Source organism: Trifolium pratense, linkage group LG1 (genome assembly GCF_020283565.1).
Source record: "Trifolium pratense cultivar HEN17-A07 linkage group LG1, ARS_RC_1.1, whole genome shotgun sequence".
Lineage (NCBI taxonomy): Eukaryota > Viridiplantae > Streptophyta > Magnoliopsida > Fabales > Fabaceae > Trifolium > Trifolium pratense.
This window is the reverse complement of record NC_060059.1, coordinates 32,032,240-32,049,832: the sequence shown is the minus strand read 5'-3', so window position 1 is coordinate 32,049,832 and position 17,593 is coordinate 32,032,240. Positions and strand designations below refer to the sequence as shown.

Here is a 17,593-nt window from a genome sequence, read left to right as displayed (position 1 = left end):
AGTTTTAGTCTACTGTAGTTACTTGTGATTCAAGTAATCACACTATATAAGCTTGTACAAACAGAATTTTTATTAATGCAATTACTTTACCTTTCTCTTATTACTCTTTTCTCATTCTATAATCCCAAATTCATAGTGTATCTCCAACATGCCCTTCACTCTATTGATTCCAACAATATTTTCATGTTAGTACCTTACATACAAAGAATTCTTCATGCAAAACTGACTTAAAAAATTTGTAATAAGACTATATTAACACTCATGTTCCCCACATATTCTTCAACGAAGATTAGCCAAATAACATGATAACAAAAAAAAACCTTACAATACAAAAAAGAAGTAGTGGTATTATTTTTAAAAAAGAAAAATAATATGACTTAAAATATACAATAAGTTCAAGACAAATTTACCAACACAAAACAGAGAAGTAATGGTATTATTTTTAAAGAAGCCAAAATGAGTACAATACTAACTCATACAACAAAGTTACACCAAGAAGAGAACAATACATTATCTATCTATCTGACTGAAAGCAAGAAGAACATTAACTCTTAGCTATAATTTATTCAGAAGATAAAACACTTTTATCCTGTATTAAAAACAAGGATGGAAAATATTGTCTAATAAATCATTAAGATCAAATCACCCTATTGCTATATTTGAAGATGACTTTGACAATACAATCTCCTTGCAAACTTGCTCCATTGATCGGCGACTATGCGGGCTTTCAATTAAGACATGCAATTCTCATAATTGATACCACTTCTTTTCCAATATCATTCGTAGGACGAGGAAGGCGTTGATCCAACTTATCATTCAATGACATAGCATCAATTGTTTGGTATATACGACTTGATTGCAACAAAGCAGATACAATATCTCCGGGATGCTTTCCAAACAGTATTTCCATGGTTAACACAGCAAAACTATACACATCACACTTTTCATTTACTTCCATTGTGTATGCAAGTTCTGTAACAAACAATAATAGTTATCAATTTGAAAAATAGGGTTCCAAAACCGAACACTAAATGTAGACAATTAATATAAGTAATAAATTACGAAAGAGGAAATTAACCTGTTGCAGCATATCCAAATGTGCCCACAAAAGAGGTCCAGTTGGAAGAATCGGGATTAAGAAACTTAGCTGTCCGAAGTCTGATACATGAGCCACATATTCCAAATCCAAAATAACATTCTTGCTGGATATATCACGATGAATGATCGGAGGTGAACAATGATGATGCATATAGCATAGAGCATTTGCAACATCTTTAATGACATTCACCCTCTTATTCCAATCAAATGCAGTTGCTAGTTCATCATCTTTCAAAATTTTGTCCATACTACCCTTCTCCAAGAACTCATAAACCAATAAGATAGTATTACGCCATCACAATAGGTATTCTCATCAGAAGTCACAGTGGCACCATATCTGACAGAAATTGAAGTGGAAGAAGAAAATAGGTGGTGGAAAGGTGATCTCAACACAACTATTGAACAATTATTCAAAGAAAAGGTACACAATGTCAATGTTAATTATGAAAACTGTTTACTTATTAATTTGGTACATGTTTGGACCATTAATTAGTTTTTTATTTGTTCTAATTAATTGTCACAACATTTTCAGATTTATGCAAAATCAGTTGTCAGCAATTCACTGTAATAAAATTATATAATGCTGCTGCTATAAGCTCCTTCTCTATTAAAAAAAGAATTATCTAATGAAAGATACTATGACCTAGTAATGGAGAAAGAGAGATATATACCATCTTTGGATATTTGACATTTTTTTTTATTTGAATAGATTGAATATTGTTATGGCTTCTTTTGTTGTACTAAGAACTCATTTCACTACTAATTAGGCTAAAGTTTTAAAATAATATTGCACTGATGCAGATTGAAACTCAATGACAAATACAGGTGTGGAAGATAAGTGGCTTACACAGAGGCTTGAAGCCTTTGTCCTGTTAAACAAAAATATGACAAACATAGGGATATATCCATAATATTTTAAATAATCCATTCTTTTTTTTTGGTACATAGACGAAATGGCAAAAGTCATCATAAACTCACACACACACAAGTGAGGGAGCCGGGGTCCGAACCCCGGTCATGGTGTCCGACCAATTTCGGCATTTTTTGTCAGTTAAGCTAGGACTTGTAGTGGACAAAAATAATCCATTCTATTCTATCATATACCACCAATCTAAACATAACCTAAAGGTAGAGGGATTGTGTTGGGATAGGTGTATGGTATAACCTTTGCATGTCCTTCTATTATGTCCTATTTTTCCACACCTTACACTTTCCATATATTCCTTTTCTATCTGCATTGTTAGAAGAACATCAAGTATCACCGATGAATGTAGTTTTAGCAGATTTAACAATGAGATAAGAAAAACAGAGTTACCATTTAAACTAAATAAACCCTATTTTTACAATTCACCTACATACATATTGTCGATGTAAAATATGTATTCATTCAACATGGGTATGTTTCTTCTTTTAATTCACTTTATTATTATGGTAAGTTTTCTCATGGCTTGTACTTATACACAGCGCGGTGAATATCTGATAAACAATACATTGGGCAATATCAGTGATTGAAAAACCCTGAAATTTCTAACTACATGAAATTCATGAACCAAGAGGTATATGTATTAACTTACAAAACATGTAACTTGTTTATTTGATTAATATCAGATCAATTTTTAATCATCTGGTTCCTTAATTTTCATTTTATTGATCATTTACAGGTAATAAATGTTGTGCTGGCTAACCAGATAGACCTCGACAAATTATATGCATTCTTGGTTCCTGCTGACAATGTTTTCGGTGCATATCTTCAGATTTTTTTTTCTTTGCATTATCATTTAAAATATTGTAAATATACTTTGCAAATTTGTTCCACAAACAACAATAAGTGCTTGACTGAGCTCACACACCTTACTTTCTAAGGGTTTACTATCAGAAGGACTATATGGGAAAGTTGGAAGTTGTATTCAAGGTGAATCAATGTATTCATTTGTACACTAACTTATCCTATAAGTTATTTAACAATTTCATACTTTAGTGATATTCATACAATTTGTTATCATATTCGCGATGGTGGTCAATTTTCGGCAACAAAAGCTTTTTTAATATGCAACTTTTTTTTATCAATGGGAGTACAAGGGGTACTCCAACCCATACAAAGGACCAAATTATATCCATCTTCTATGAAGGATTGTAGAGCTCACACCAAATCATATACTCGAAAGTCAAGACAATTTAAATCAACAAATCTTACGAGAGTTTTGATACATCACAACATCATCACAAAATTAACTCGATTGTACCTATTTTCAAATGCACATACCCTGCTTCAACTGGTGCCTCCCTTCTCCACAATTTCTTGCACCATTCATTTATAGGTACTAGCTTTTTCTTTGCATCATCATATACACCTTACCGAATGCCAATATCAATCCCTCTAAGTTGTGCCGGCTTCTGCTCCATTCTACATTTGTATTATGAGTGAACATGCTTTGCTTAAATCCTTCATTGACCTTCGAACCTTCTACTTATCCTGACACATTCTATCACCTTTCCATAATACCTTGTTATATATTTTTTCCCACAAGGGTGTGCTTTGTATTACTTTTATAAGTATAGTGGTTTAGAATGTCTTAATTTCTATATGCAGTGAATTGAATGGGCAAATGCTGACCAAAATACATACTTAGCCTCACTTGATTTGAATTACTCGGACAAAAATGATTTTAACTTATTCCAAAACAAGTTTTAAAAAATATTTTTTCTTAAAACCTCATCCAAATTAAACTAGTCAAAGGTCAATCATATGTGAATAAGGAGTTGACCTGTCCTCTTAATTATAATTATTAGTTTGTTTCTAGAATAAGGAAAACAAATCAAATATTGATTTGTTCTCATTAAATGTAATTATTTAGTGTAATTACCTGTATAACCTTGTAACCTCTATATATACAAGAAATAGCAATGAGAAAGGCATCAAGCCAATAATTCTTGACATGGTATCAGAGCCATACTCTGGTGGTGAATACATGTCTCATGAGTTTCAAGAGTTTCTAAATCCTCTATTGAATTTGAGTATCGCGCCATGTCTGCTGCATGCTCAGAAATTATTTGGTTACGTGGTCTTTTGGCTGAACTTGGATTTCCGCAAACTGAGCCTACATCACTTTATGCCGACAATACAAGTGTCATCCAGATTGTTGCAAATACTGTCTTTCATGAACGCACAAAACATATCGAAGTTGATTGTCATTCCATTCGTGATGCCTATGATGACCGACTTATAGCACTTCCTCATGTCAGTACTCAGTTCCAAGTTGCAGATATTCTTACCAAAGCTGTTCCGCGCCCACGCCATCAGTTTCTTGTTAGCAAATTGATGCTCCTTGACAAGCCGCATCAATTTGAGGGGGGATGTGAATAAGGAGTTGACCTGTCCTCTTAATTATAATTATTAGTTTGTATCTAGAATAAGGAAAACAAATCAAATATTGATTTGTTGTCATTAAATGTAATTATTTAGTGTAATTACCTGTATAACCTTGTAACCTCTATATATACAAGAAATAGCAATGAGAAAGGCATCAAGCCAATAATTCTTGACATCATATACTCATGAAGTAGATTAGTTAGTTGAACAGGATATAGAAAATAAAAATAATTTTATATATGCAAATACAGAATTCAGTTATACATTTGATATTGAGAATCAATCTTGGTGAAAGCAAACTCAACAGAGGCCAAATCTATGTCAAAACCATAACTCTGTCCCCCATACTGTACGTATAGATATTCTTTGGGAGATGAAGGAAGAGGAATGATTTCAGAGATCTCTGGTAAATCTGGTCTAGGTGGAGGAGGCAAAGCATCATTCTTCTTTATAGAGTAGTAGATATCGGCTAAGAGAAGCCACACAAGATCAGGATCAATAGATGCAAGTCCGTGAAGGGCATGTAAAGAAGCATCGCGAAGTCCAGCAACATTGCTACAAGCTATCCCAACAGCCAATCCGCATAGCTTTTTCAAAACAAGTTCTAATGCTGTGGCACTCCTCTTATTACGGCATAAATCCGCAACCATGTTAAGCACCGCAATCTGAACTTTCAGATAGGAAGTCTCGGCCAATGAATCCTCGGAAGTTACAGAACTGTTTCTGTAAGGGAGTTGTAAAGGGGTCTTCTCATCTTTGAAATTGGACATTTTCCGAAATGGGGATGTTGTTAGAAGTTTCCAGAAGTGTGTTCCATCGGTATGGAAGCGGCGTGTGAAGAAATCTCCACCACATATTTGTACTACATTGCTGATCACATTCAAACATCTCCGGACAGCCTGTCAATTACATTCTATCAGTATCTTTTAAGCAATTTCAGAAGAGCAAAACATAACATGAAGAAGTCTTAAGGCGATGAAGGAAATTCCACAAGATAATTCATACAATTATGACAATGAATTAATCCCAGCTATCGTTTACATCCGAATTTGGAAATCAGATCTTAAAGCAAGAAATGAACTTCAAAGAAAGATTGCTCACCACTGGGTTCCTGTTCTGAATACATGTAACCAGGAATGGCCATATTTTATTCATTGCTGGAAGCAGCCTGTTTTCATCAGCCTCTTCTTCAGTAGCTTCCAAAGTATCCTTCAGCTGATACAATGAAAGTGATTCTAGCGCCTCTTCTATGGCTTCTTTAATTCCTCTTTCATGTTTATAAGCTGCTTCTACTTTTGCTATTGCCAATAGGCCACTCTAAACAAGGAATTATCCCAATAGCAATTAAAAAATAACAAAATAATTATTCAACTGTACTTGGCTTAATAGTAAAGACTTTTACAGAAAATAAATCTATTTCACATATTGGATATCATTTAATATTCATAAAAGAAAACAATAACTGAAAAGAACTTTGCAAACACCTGTTGGAAGTATAAAAACGTCAAGCATACCTCAATTATATCCAGGGAAGCCAAGCATATATCTTGCTTGAAGGAAGCTAGAAGAGGGATTGCAGCAGTAATACATGAACCAGCAATAGAACCAACTGTTCGTCTATATCTTCTAGAATCATTTAACTTGAATGAAATGACCTCCCACTGATCTACAAGCAAAACACTTTATTCAGTATGAATCAAAGAACCACCATCACTACAAGACAACAAGGATCACAAAATCTGGTAGATTCATAAACGCCATATGTTGTGTAATAAGCATGGTCAACGAGGATCACAAGCAGTGTTGTGTAATAAGCATGGTCAACGAGATCAAACACCATATAAAGAAAGGGCGGTTGATATCCTATAGGTAAAGTGAAGGCATCAATGATGAACTATGTTAAGTGAAAACACGTGAATAGTTAGTTACTCCTAGTTTTTTCAATCACGAAACTATCCCAAAATCTTGGGTTATTAAATGAAAACACATGAATGGTTAGTTACTGTAGTTTTTTGCTCAAGTGTAAGAGATCTGGCTCTATGTTAGGATTCTGTTATTTCTGTTACGATTATAAAGCGTGCTCTAAGCTTTGGTATTTGTATAAATAATTCTATAATCATCTAAAACTTAGAATACACTTTCAGATTCAGATGCAAATCACTTTCGCTTTCTCTTAATTCTCAATAAAACTAATATCAAACTTTTAAGTAACATTTTGAAGTAGGAAGGATGTTATTTTTGCATCATGTGCTGCATGGTGTACGCATGCACAACTTAAAAGAAACATTTGTTTAACATGCCACCATGGAGGAAGGAAGCTGATCACATGTATTTGAAGGTCCCCAAAGGTGAACTATGCTAGAGATTGCTACAAATTGAAAGATGAATTTGTATTCCACAAAAAAATTCATTATCAAATTCCTAATACAAATACAAAAACCAACAATCAAAAAGATGGATTGTGATACTGAACCTTGTGTCGTTTCTTTTGCATTGGAGATTGTAGACCTAACATCTGTGGAAAATGACTCTGCCTGAGGGGGTAACAGACAAGCTTCACGTTTTGATGCCTTAACAATTTCTGCTACTGCCTAAAATCAACAATAACCAGAATAAACTGACTGATAGTAGAATAGATATATTTTTCCAATACTAGAGCCATTCAAAGAAGCAGTCCAAAGAATAAAAACTAGCAAAAAGAATAGCTTAAGCTGTTTCTAAAGCAAGAAACTGGTGAATATGTCAGTATTAGAGCTGTAAAAGTTGGTCCTTGAAATTATAGGGTGTTATAAACTTTGTCCCCCACGTTATCAATATATCAAAACGATCACTGGAGTTCCAAAAAGGGATTCTTTGAACACAGCCAATAATAGTAGTCTCAATTAAAGATGATTTAGATTGCATATCATGTGTTGCCAGCTGTGTAAATTCACCATTATCATGATTTAGATTGCATATCATTTGTTGTCTTCTGTATGAATTCACCATTACATGACATGTTATTGACATGCTGAAAATCTATTAGTGTATCCAAAGCATGTGGGATATTACTAATGTAGTGGATGGTACTTCCTAACAATAATTCTCATGAAGGGTCCAAACCAAACGTAGAGGAAAGGCGTAAAGAAAGAGGTGGGTGTCTAAATAAAATACACTAAACAAGGAAATGATAGCACATCTTTAGACTAATGTAAAAATTGTGTATGCATGCATAAACATACTGAAAGAGAAGGAAAAGAAAGAAAGTAGCTAACAACAAACCTTTAAGAACGGCATAGTTAAATCCGGATGTTGATGTCTACCAAATATTTCGAGTTCAATTGACACACGGCGCATCTGTTCAATACCACGTCATTAGATCACAATAAAGCCATATTGGAAGGTAATTCTTTGCTTTGCATATATCCGAGGGACTTTCTAATCGAAGGCAATAGATTTAAAGAATGACCAAACAAATACAACTGTAAATACTAAATAGACAATTCCAAATAGCAATGGAGCAGTATTAGAATCAACCTTCTTTGGTATTTCAAAAGAGAGCAATTGCCAGAAACATGATCCATAAATCACAAACTACTAAAGCCCATTAAAAGATCAGGATGCTATGATACTTAACTCAAAAACAGTGTTAAAATTTAAAAGCACGTGGTCATACCGGTTCCTCCAGTAGGGGCAATATCTTGTGAGCCACTCCAATGTACGAAAGAATAGATGCTAACACATTTGGCACATGATGATTAACATCCAAATGGCGTAATTGTCGACATATTGAATCAACCACATAGTCTGCATTTTCCAAAACTAACTGTCCAACCTATATAAATGCATACTGGTATAAGTCAATAGTCATGCTAGAAAAGTTAGGAAATGAATCATTGTGACTAACAAACTACCATTTCATAGCCAGATGTGGTGGAAAGTATTTGCAAGACAGAATCTGCAGCATTTCTAACTTGGTAACTTGAAGAACTGAGATTCTCCAACAAAAAATAAAGAGAAGAATGAAGAAATCCACTTGAAATAAAATCTGTTCCAAGGCACAGATTAAAAATTCCTACTCCATCAATGATAACCTGTTTAATTAGAAAGAGCCATTGTCAATGTTATATGAACTAGCTTTAGAGTTCGAGATAAATATGAAAAGATCAAATTGTAGAAAATAAACAGCAATATCAGCTAATGCAAACAGTATCTTTCCTCATGTAGCATTGCAGTGTCTTGGAAAAAGTATAGACTAATATCTTCAACTGAAACATTAAGCTGCAAGTCAGCAACTTTGCGATCAACGGGAATGCTCCACACCTCAGCAGCCAAATACTCATGTAATATCCCACCAATGCAATCAACTAAATAACTCTTTACCCCAGTATGCTTTGGAATCTTCCAGAAAGATTCATTAATAGCACAATCCTGTTTGTTAGACTGGACCAGAACTCCTTTGCTTATAGCAGACCTATGAAATATTCTAGCAAAATCATTAATTGCTTGATCTGATAGACCAAATATCATCTCATTTATCACACATGCAGCTGTGCTTGCTTGCCGCAATAACTTTCCAGAACCAGTCCTGTCATACCATGACTGCCAGCTTTCTTTGTTGTATTCTTTTGAACGAAGCTCAGTAACCAATTTGCGGAAATAACCAAGAAGGGTCTCTGTCAAATGTGACAGAAGCCCTTCACCTCTTTGATCTAGCAATGACAAAGTTAACAAGAGTTATTACATGCTAAAGACAAACATTGAGAACCATGATCAAAATAACATTAATTTGAAATCACCTGCCAATATAGATAAACCAACAAGTCGGAGAATCCTTGCAAGAGGCTGGTATAGCTTAAGACTACCAACATAACTAAACCAAGGGGGCATACGAGGAAGCTCATATTTCTTTTGTGCAGTTTTGACAGGTTCTTGTACATATTTTTTGTCAATAATGCTGCTCTTTGGGTTTTCACAGACACAAGAATTTAAAAGAGGAAGGCCACGACTGAAGAAATTAGATCCAGATTTCAACTCAGCAACGGAGGGAAGGTACCCTACGGTTGATGATTCACTTGCTAAAGTGATTTTGCCAAGTGAACCAGAGAACACTGAATTATGGCTTAGGCATGCAGCAAAAACATCCAGGAACTTAGCAACTCCTAACTAATCATTTTCAAGCATAAGAATTGATGTCAATGAACAAAAAATAAGAAAAGAGTTCACTAATGTGTAAAACATAAACATAAAGAGACATGTTATATCTAGACTAGACTCTGTTTTGAATGTGAATGAGGAGTAAGGTTCAGAAAATCAGACCAATCGTCAAACTGATGAAGGCACCGGTTGAAGGCATAATGATTTAATCATGGTCAAATTGTGGTTGAGGCAGATATAGCTTAGATAATATTAATATATATTTTTTGGTAACAAAATTTTAAAATAGTATTTTAAGAGCCACAAAGAAAAATACTTGGAAAAATAAACTTTCAAAAAATGTCCATATTGTTCCACATAGTCCATACAAAGATACACACATGCATACATATGAGTGAAGATACATAGCAGAAGTAACTCTGAGATGAGTTACTCCACCTAATAATTCATTATGAACAATGAATTTCACCAATCCAACCGTTGATTATTGTCATTACTATATATTAATGACCAAGCACAGAAAGTTACATATAAATCCAAAATTCATAGCTATGCAATCTTATCATTGATATTTACTTATGTTTTATAAAAGCTTATTATATGTTCATTTGAAATTATTTAAGGATGGATCAAATAGTTTCAAAATTTGATAAAAAAAATTGTGGAATTGATCTACTGAATAAGAATTTTTTATTTGACGGTTGGATTAGTGAAATTCATTGTAAGATATTTGTATTATAGAAGCACATACAGGTGACTGAAGATGATCCACCAATAGACGAGGACCAGAATAATATATTATCGTTAGTAATTGTTGAGCATGTAACACAGCAAATGGCTCCTCGCTGCTAAGCACCACTTTGGGAAGCTTTTCCAGGTGCCTGAACTCAAAATGAGGTAACAATTATGATCGAGGACATAGATAAAGGGACAACCAGCAGCAGTGTGAAATTTGTGTCACAAAAAAATAAGAACCTGATAAATATCTCAGCAGCATCATGCTCTATACGAGATTTCCAACTCTGAGAGAACAAACACTCAAGGAAATCTTGTGCAGTTGAAGACACGTCATCAGAATCATCAACAGCCAGAGCACATAAACATTCCTGAATCATTAGCAAAAAGAATTAAATAAAAAGAAATTTGCAAGTGAAGATTATATGGCAGAGGATAAATCTACTCTAAAATAAAACAGAAAACCAACAAAAAAGACAATGAAATGTCTTGGAATAGAAAAAAATTATGGTACTTTATGAAAGAAGAGAGAAAGTCATTGTTCTATAATTGAATCTGATCTAAGTATTGGTAGTAATGAGTTGTTACAGACTACACCTTTACCTTCACTAACTGGGTCATATATCAAACTCAGTATTAAGTGCTTGCACTGGACACTAACTTACACTAAGCTATGGCACATATAACTATATAAGCAATTTTTTCGTCATAATATGTCAATCAGACAGCCACAGTGAAACATACCATAGCACAAACCTAGAAAACATTATTTCTGGTTAACCAGTTCAGAGCTCACCAGAAGCATCAGTCTACTGTCCCCCAGTGTGTGGAAGCACTCCAATAAGAGTCCTTTTATGGCATCAACAAGTCCCTTTCTCACCTTTTGCGTAGAGTGAATACAGATCTGAAATTCAATGGTTTTACTGATCACATAAATCATTACGTTGAAGTATTAAAATAAACACATAGCATTATGGTCATAAAGAACTCTGAAAGCTGAAAATAATCGAAAGAAATGAATGTTATTAACGATCAATACAAACTTACATGTGGAAAAGTTGCAGTCAACAGCTTATTTACATGTACTGATGTCTTCTGGATCCAATCTTTTGTTCGGATCACATGCAAAGACATGGTTTCTCCGTCAGGACCAGTGCTTCCCATTTCTTGAACTTGAGTTTGAGAACTAGTTATTTTTTCTGACTCAACAATTCTATCTTCAACAACTTTTGTTTTAACAGAATCTTTAACTTGCAAGTGACGAAGCTCGTCCAAAAGAGAAAGAGTAGATTTACACTTGTCTGAATCAAAGCTTGCAGACACTTCCATATCTATGACAGATGCATTAGCATCATCCTGGAGAACTATCATAAGGAACTCGGCCAAAACTCTAATTGCTAGGTCAATAGCTTCCATGCTTCCAGCAGCCCCACTTATCATTGTTTTTGCACCATGCAAAACTTTAGATAAGTTACTAACAATGCCAGGTAAAAAAAAGGCCAACGCATCTGCAGAACCAACCTGCAAAAGTAAACCAACACAAATCAATTGATTCAAATTCTTTTATGAAATAATTCATAAATGAAAGATGGTATTGTAGGGGTAAAATTTTCACAGAAAAACAGCCAAAAGATAATGATTAGCTGAGAAAGAAAATATCTCCAAATCTTTTATAATAACAACAAGAAGAATGATATGAGCAAAGTATAGAAATAACTGGATATCAAAACAACTATTTTATAATAACAACAATAGGTGGTAATTTGTTTTCCTTCTATTCCTTATGTTTCAAGGATGGGTTTTTAACAGGATTCACACAGATGACATATACTAGTGGTTCAAAGACCACATGAAGCGCTCTCGACAGAAGTGTTTCTATGTGGTGCTAGCTAGGAAAGAGAATTACTTCGAGGGATTTCACGGATAGAGGTATAACTGTATGAGGGAATCCTGATTGTGCAGTTATTTATATATTTTCTGGGTAGGATGCCCAAATTTTCAAGTGTTTCATTTTCTTTATTGTTGTAATGAGATAGTAAAGTTTTTATAGCTTCTCTTTGGTCCCCCCTTAGCATGGTTTCTTTATTGGAATTTGGAACCTCCCTATAAAATTTGCTTAGAGAGCAAAAAGCTTTATTGCAAAGATAAACTTAACTTGATTGCACTTTTTTACATTTTTACTGTCCTTTCTAGGGATATTTTTCCCTCCTTTCTATTTGTACATAAATTATTCAGCTCTAGAAATATTTCTCTTTCTTTTGCAAAATAAATAAATAAATGCTACATATTTTTCAAAGAGCTTAATTTATTGCATTACCTTAGCAACCAACACCCTCAGAGTTTTGAAAGCTTCAATTCTAATTCTTGCAGAACCTCGTTGTCCCCTTGCAGCCTCTGTATCTGCAGCCTTTTTTGTAAGAAATAGGTATTACGAACTTATATGAAATGACATGAACAAATTTCGAGAATAAGAAAGGAGAATTCCATTTAAGTCCTTTTCAATAAACAGAACTCTGTCACTGTCTTGATTGCTTGAAGTTGTCTTCTGCTATAACAGAATGCCATTTATTCTTCAATCGAATTTTGGTTATTTCGTAATAAAATGTGATCAGAAACAATTATTAAAAAACTTAATCATGTACCCCCGTCCCAACGAAAGAAAAAAAAAACTAATTTGGAGCTTCTCTAAGAAAACTCTACAATGGTATGAATTAACATACTTTGAGAAGAAGTGATATCCAGTGTCCTACAGCAGCTGCCGCAGTTTGAGACCGGAGAAATGCAAGTAAACATTCTTCTGATTCTGAATCATACTTCAATTTTTTATGAAGTGTATGGTTATCAATATTATCCGAAAGTGCAGGTAAACCAGGAATTTGTTTACAAGAACATGACGCATCAGAACAGGAATTTAAATTCAAAAGCAGTGCCCTGAAACACAACAAAATTCCTTCACGGAACTCCTCTGAAGCTTCAGACGGTGATAGAAGAGCCCCATATGTTAACTTCTTCAGTATCACAACCATCTGTTAAAGAACCAAAAAAATTGAGTTTAAACACTTGGTCAATGCTAGTACTCCATAGCAGTTGTGTTAACAAAACAAAGGTATACTATATGCTAAATGATTTTGGCACTCTCCTCTACATGCAAGCTTCCATCAATGTATGCCAAATCAGCATACAGTCCCATTGCAATAAATAGCATATATCATGGATAAGTTAGATGAACATGAGCTAACTATGTATAATTGCATCAAATAATATTGCACAAGATATCTTCATTTGTTCCAAGTTTTAAACCGGAAAATGTTCCCTCTATAGTGATGCCTCGGCATACCGTTTTATAAAAATAAAAAACAAGAACACTAGAAAATATTGAGAACTGTCATGTATTTTGACCCCCATGGTGAGTCAGTTTAAATTGTTAAAAAAAAAGTTTGTTTTGTACTTCCGGACCAGTGCCCCCTATACCAAAAGGCCCTAGATTTTTTTTTCATTCATTTCTTTTGCTTCACTTGACCTAATGTTAAAAGCAGTATAGTTCATACTACACATTCTACGAACTTAACCATGCCGGTTTTATTTTATTCAACAACATAACAGATAGCAAGTAAATAAAATCCCAAATTAACATTCCATAATTTGAATGGAACCTAGATCAAATATCAAGGACAAATTAATAATCCTACCTGATTCACAGAATTCAAACGGCACTTCTTCAGAAGTTCCTCCAAACAATTAACTACACCTTCAGCAACACTATCACTCACTTTAATTGGTGTTTTTGGAATATCAGACACGATATACTTTTCCTGAGAATCAAATTTCTGTGTAGATCTACACTGAATTGCGGCATCGAGAAAAAGAACTAATGGAAATAAAGTATAGCTGAAACATAGCCAAAAAAAATAACATCATACTCTGAGGATAAAGTAAGCATCAAATAAAAACAATGCAATAAAACTCAGAACTGTCATGTAATCACACATTCGTGCAGTCAATGAATCTATACCATTGGAATTCACACTCTTAGAATTGCAATGCTAATAAATGGAGAATCATCAACACACACAAGTCTTTGATTTTCAAGAGAAAACAAGTGTATGTTTGGTTCTTCTTTTGGACAAGACAAAATTGATTGCAGAGGTGTAGAATTGATTTTGGCATGTTTGCTTGCTCTTGAGTAGTATTGATTTTGCCTCCAAAATTGGAGCTTTTGATTCAAAAATTGATTTTTACACTCAAATTTATTGTTCAACTCACTTTTACATGAATGTATCTAAACATAAATCACTTCACATTCCATTCACATTTAGCCAGAATCTATTTTAGAGAATTAATTTACTCAAAATCAATTTTAGTCACCCCATAACCAAACCCGCACAAAGTATTGGATTAATCCGCCAGTATAAATTAATCAACTACATGGATGTGTGGTCACTTGACAGCAGAAAAACCAAATCCAAATCCAAAAACTATAGCTAAACAGTAGAATGTAAGGGTCTGTTTGGAAAACACCAAAATCATGGTCAACTAGAAACTACACATTGGAACTCCTAAACATTACGGTAGGAGAGCTCCAAACTTACGGTGACAGCTGTCCACCGCTCAACCAAATACATGCTAAGTGTTACAGTCACCTTACTTTTCATTCAAGTTACATTAAGCTAAGATCAAGCGCTTATATCATAAGCACTATCATATAAGGGTCTGTTGTGCAAGACAATTTTTTGAGCTTATAACTTATAAGCTCATATGATTAAAAAAGACTTATTTGGTAACTATCATTTTCTCACGAGTTTATAACTTATTTTGACTAGCTAATTATAAAGTTTTTATATAAGCTAATTCAAGTACCATAAAGGTTATACAGCTTATTATTTTTTATATCAATTTTACCCATCTCATCATAATTGAAAAAAACTAAATATTATTTAAACTTTCATTTTTGCAAGTTAGTTCAACTCTAATCACTACAAATTCAATCAGCTAGCTTATCTGCTATAACCTAACTTATAACCTATCCCTTATTTTTTACCAAACAGAGCCTAAGTAGTTATAAGCTATTTCTATAACAACAAATTGAATGAAGTAAAACTTTTTCATAAAAAACAGTTTATGCACATGCCATAATTTGTTCCCATAAGCTCTTCCGAACAATATAATGATTAATTTGCTCTAAATTAGGGAGTAAGATAAAAGAACTTACTCAAAGAAAGGTTGTAAAGTAGAAGGCGAAGAATTCTGAAGGAAACGCAGGAATTCAGGGATGACAGTAACAGAACAATGCTTCTGATTCTGATTTTGAGGATTCTGCAAAAGTTCCAGAAGCTGCAACGTGTATGATTTTAAGCGTTGGAAGGTAATGCTTCTGATTTGTTCTGTTTCTATTTCTTCAGTAACTTCCTCCATTGGAGATTGAAAGCTGCTTTGATGATTGTGGATTTAGATGTTAAGACGGCGTTTGGAATTAAGCGCGTTTTGGATTTTTTGGATTGTTATTGAAGGTTACTGCTACAATAGAATCGTTCGTAGAATAAATGATTTTACGACCACTTAAGTTCAAAAAAGTGATTATGGTGTTAGAATTGCTTGGAAGGTTCACCTGGGTTCTACTAAACCCTCAATATTCAATGTGGTTGATCATGCTTTTCAAACCTTCCCATTTTTGCTACTACACCTGTGTTGATTTATTTTTTATTATTATTTTAGATGAAGTGGTATTCCACTAAAATTAAACTCCCATATAATCGTGAGATACTGGGTTCGAACCCGGGACACGACGTCCGGCCTAACAATTTTGACATTTTGTCAGTTGAGCTAGGATTTATGGGACACACCACACCGGTGTTGATTTGTTTTAAGAAAAATAGCTCTCACTCATTATTTAGAAAGAAAGAAAAGAAAAAAAAAAAAAAACTTTTTGCACCGTCCAAAAATTCTCATGTACCCCTGAAATTACCAAACTAACCCCCTCACTATCTAGAATGCAAGCATTGTTCGCCTTATAGAATGTGAGTGCGTAAAAAATGTGGCCTTTTAGCCACCTTCAAAGAGCTGGCACCCCCCGTGAAGAATTTATAAAAAAAAACATGTCCGCGTCCTAGAAGGTGGACACCTTTCAAGCCTTCGCTATGTAGAAGGCGAACACGCCTCCTATATAAGGTGTGTCCCAACTTCCTCCCCTCATTTGAACAATTTGTAAAAAAAAAACCTCCAAAACCCCTCTCAAATCTCCAAAACTCGAAAACATAATCAAAATCAACAGGTTGCCGTTCATTGGTGGTCGAAATTCCCTAAGAAGTAAAGAAGAAACTATCAAACAAGAGGTAAGTCCACATTTCCGTCGTTCCCAATTTTTTTCGTGTTTTTTTTTTCGGACTGGTTCATTTCACTTTCTAGTACGCGAACGTTGTATAAGTTGTTCGCTTTCTAGAATGCTAAAATGTTTGATACAACTAGTTTGTTGGTTATTGGCTGATTCAATTGATTATATGATATGCAATTGTATTGAACTACTGTACTTTTATTGTGCAGACATGAATCGTATAACTAATTTAGTTAGGCGAGTTAGAGGAAATAGCGCCTCTGCTAGGAGAGACAGAGAGGCGTAGCGTCCTGCTAGGCCTCGGCATCAGCGCCAAGCTGAGCCTAAGCCCGAGGTTGATGATGATGAACCATTGCATCTTGAGCCAGTGTAGGTCGAGATGCTAGATGAAGAGATGCAGAGGCTCAACTGGAGGCGGAGGCGGCGACGAAAGTTGAGGACCAGATACCGAATTTCCACAATTCAGTTGAGGGTCAGCCAGATCCCGACGTTTTTTCAGAAGGCCCATCTCATAAATCTGCATTAACTGAGTACGGGGGCCACATTGCAAGATGTATATACAAAAATTTTGTAAGTGACTTTATTGTTTGAATTTCCTCAACATTGTGTATATATGATTTAATTGTCTCATTTGTTTGATTATGGTTTAAAATTTAAATGTCTTATTATGGTTTTGTAGAATCGTCGGGTGATAAACATTGGCAGCAACGGGAAGTAGTAGAAAAATTTGAATAAATTGGTTCCAATCAATGAGGAGTAGTGGGATCAAACCATTAGGGCTACAAGGATGTGGGGCCTAGCAAACACAGGTTTCTCATTTCTTGACCGGACATTGTTGGCTGCGTTTGTGGATAGGTGGCACGGAGAGACCAACAACTTCCACATCCCTAGTGGGGAGATAACAGTTGCTCTAGATTACGTGTATT

General features: G+C 34.5%; 2 protein-coding genes across 3 annotated transcripts; both read right to left on the bottom strand.

The window, feature by feature from the left end:
• Positions 1-727: 727 nt before the first annotated feature.
• LOC123892460 (MDIS1-interacting receptor like kinase 2-like) lies at positions 728-1,345 on the bottom strand. Its single transcript, XM_045942241.1, has 2 exons — positions 1,063-1,345; positions 728-972 (listed from the first exon to the last, which is right to left on the bottom strand). Exons 1-2 carry the CDS (start codon positions 1,343-1,345, stop codon positions 728-730), a joined length of 528 nt encoding a protein of 175 aa, XP_045798197.1.
• A 3,338-nt stretch (positions 1,346-4,683) lies between these two features.
• Positions 4,684-15,949, bottom strand: LOC123922955. Of its 2 annotated transcripts, XM_045975614.1 has the most exons (17): positions 15,549-15,949; positions 14,029-14,227; positions 13,060-13,365; positions 12,657-12,746; positions 11,387-11,860; positions 11,136-11,243; positions 10,580-10,710; positions 10,356-10,485; positions 9,247-9,613; positions 8,666-9,159; positions 8,362-8,541; positions 8,124-8,282; positions 7,730-7,804; positions 6,942-7,059; positions 5,983-6,134; positions 5,570-5,785; positions 4,684-5,367 (listed from the first exon to the last, which is right to left on the bottom strand). In XM_045975614.1, exons 1-17 carry the CDS (start codon positions 15,749-15,751, stop codon positions 4,723-4,725), a joined length of 4,047 nt encoding a protein of 1,348 aa, XP_045831570.1. In that variant the 5' UTR covers positions 15,752-15,949; the 3' UTR covers positions 4,684-4,722. The 2 variants fall into 2 exon arrangements, with proteins under 2 accessions (XP_045831570.1, XP_045831575.1); XM_045975619.1 differs by lacking the exons at positions 14,029-14,227; positions 15,549-15,949 and having other exon boundaries at positions 12,657-12,739; positions 13,060-13,265.
• Between the last annotated feature and the right edge of the window lie 1,644 nt (positions 15,950-17,593).

Excerpts from the sequence above, each read along its gene's own strand:
- LOC123922955 (XM_045975614.1), bottom strand. The coding sequence starts at position 15,751 with ATGGAGGAAGTTACTGAAGAAATAGAAACAGAACAAATCAGAAGCATT. Across the intron at positions 13,366-14,028 it reads GTTTGAATTCTGTGAATCAG|ATGGTTGTGATACTGAAGAA; the intron begins GTAGGATTATTA and ends GTTCTTTAACAG. Across the intron at positions 10,486-10,579 it reads GCTGCTGAGATATTTATCAG|GCACCTGGAAAAGCTTCCCA; the intron begins GTTCTTATTTTT and ends TTTTGAGTTCAG.
- LOC123892460 (XM_045942241.1), bottom strand. The coding sequence starts at position 1,345 with ATGGACAAAATTTTGAAAGATGATGAACTAGCAACTGCATTTGATTGG. Across the intron at positions 973-1,062 it reads ACAGGTTAATTTCCTCTTTC|AACTTGCATACACAATGGAA; the intron begins GTAATTTATTAC and ends TGTTTGTTACAG.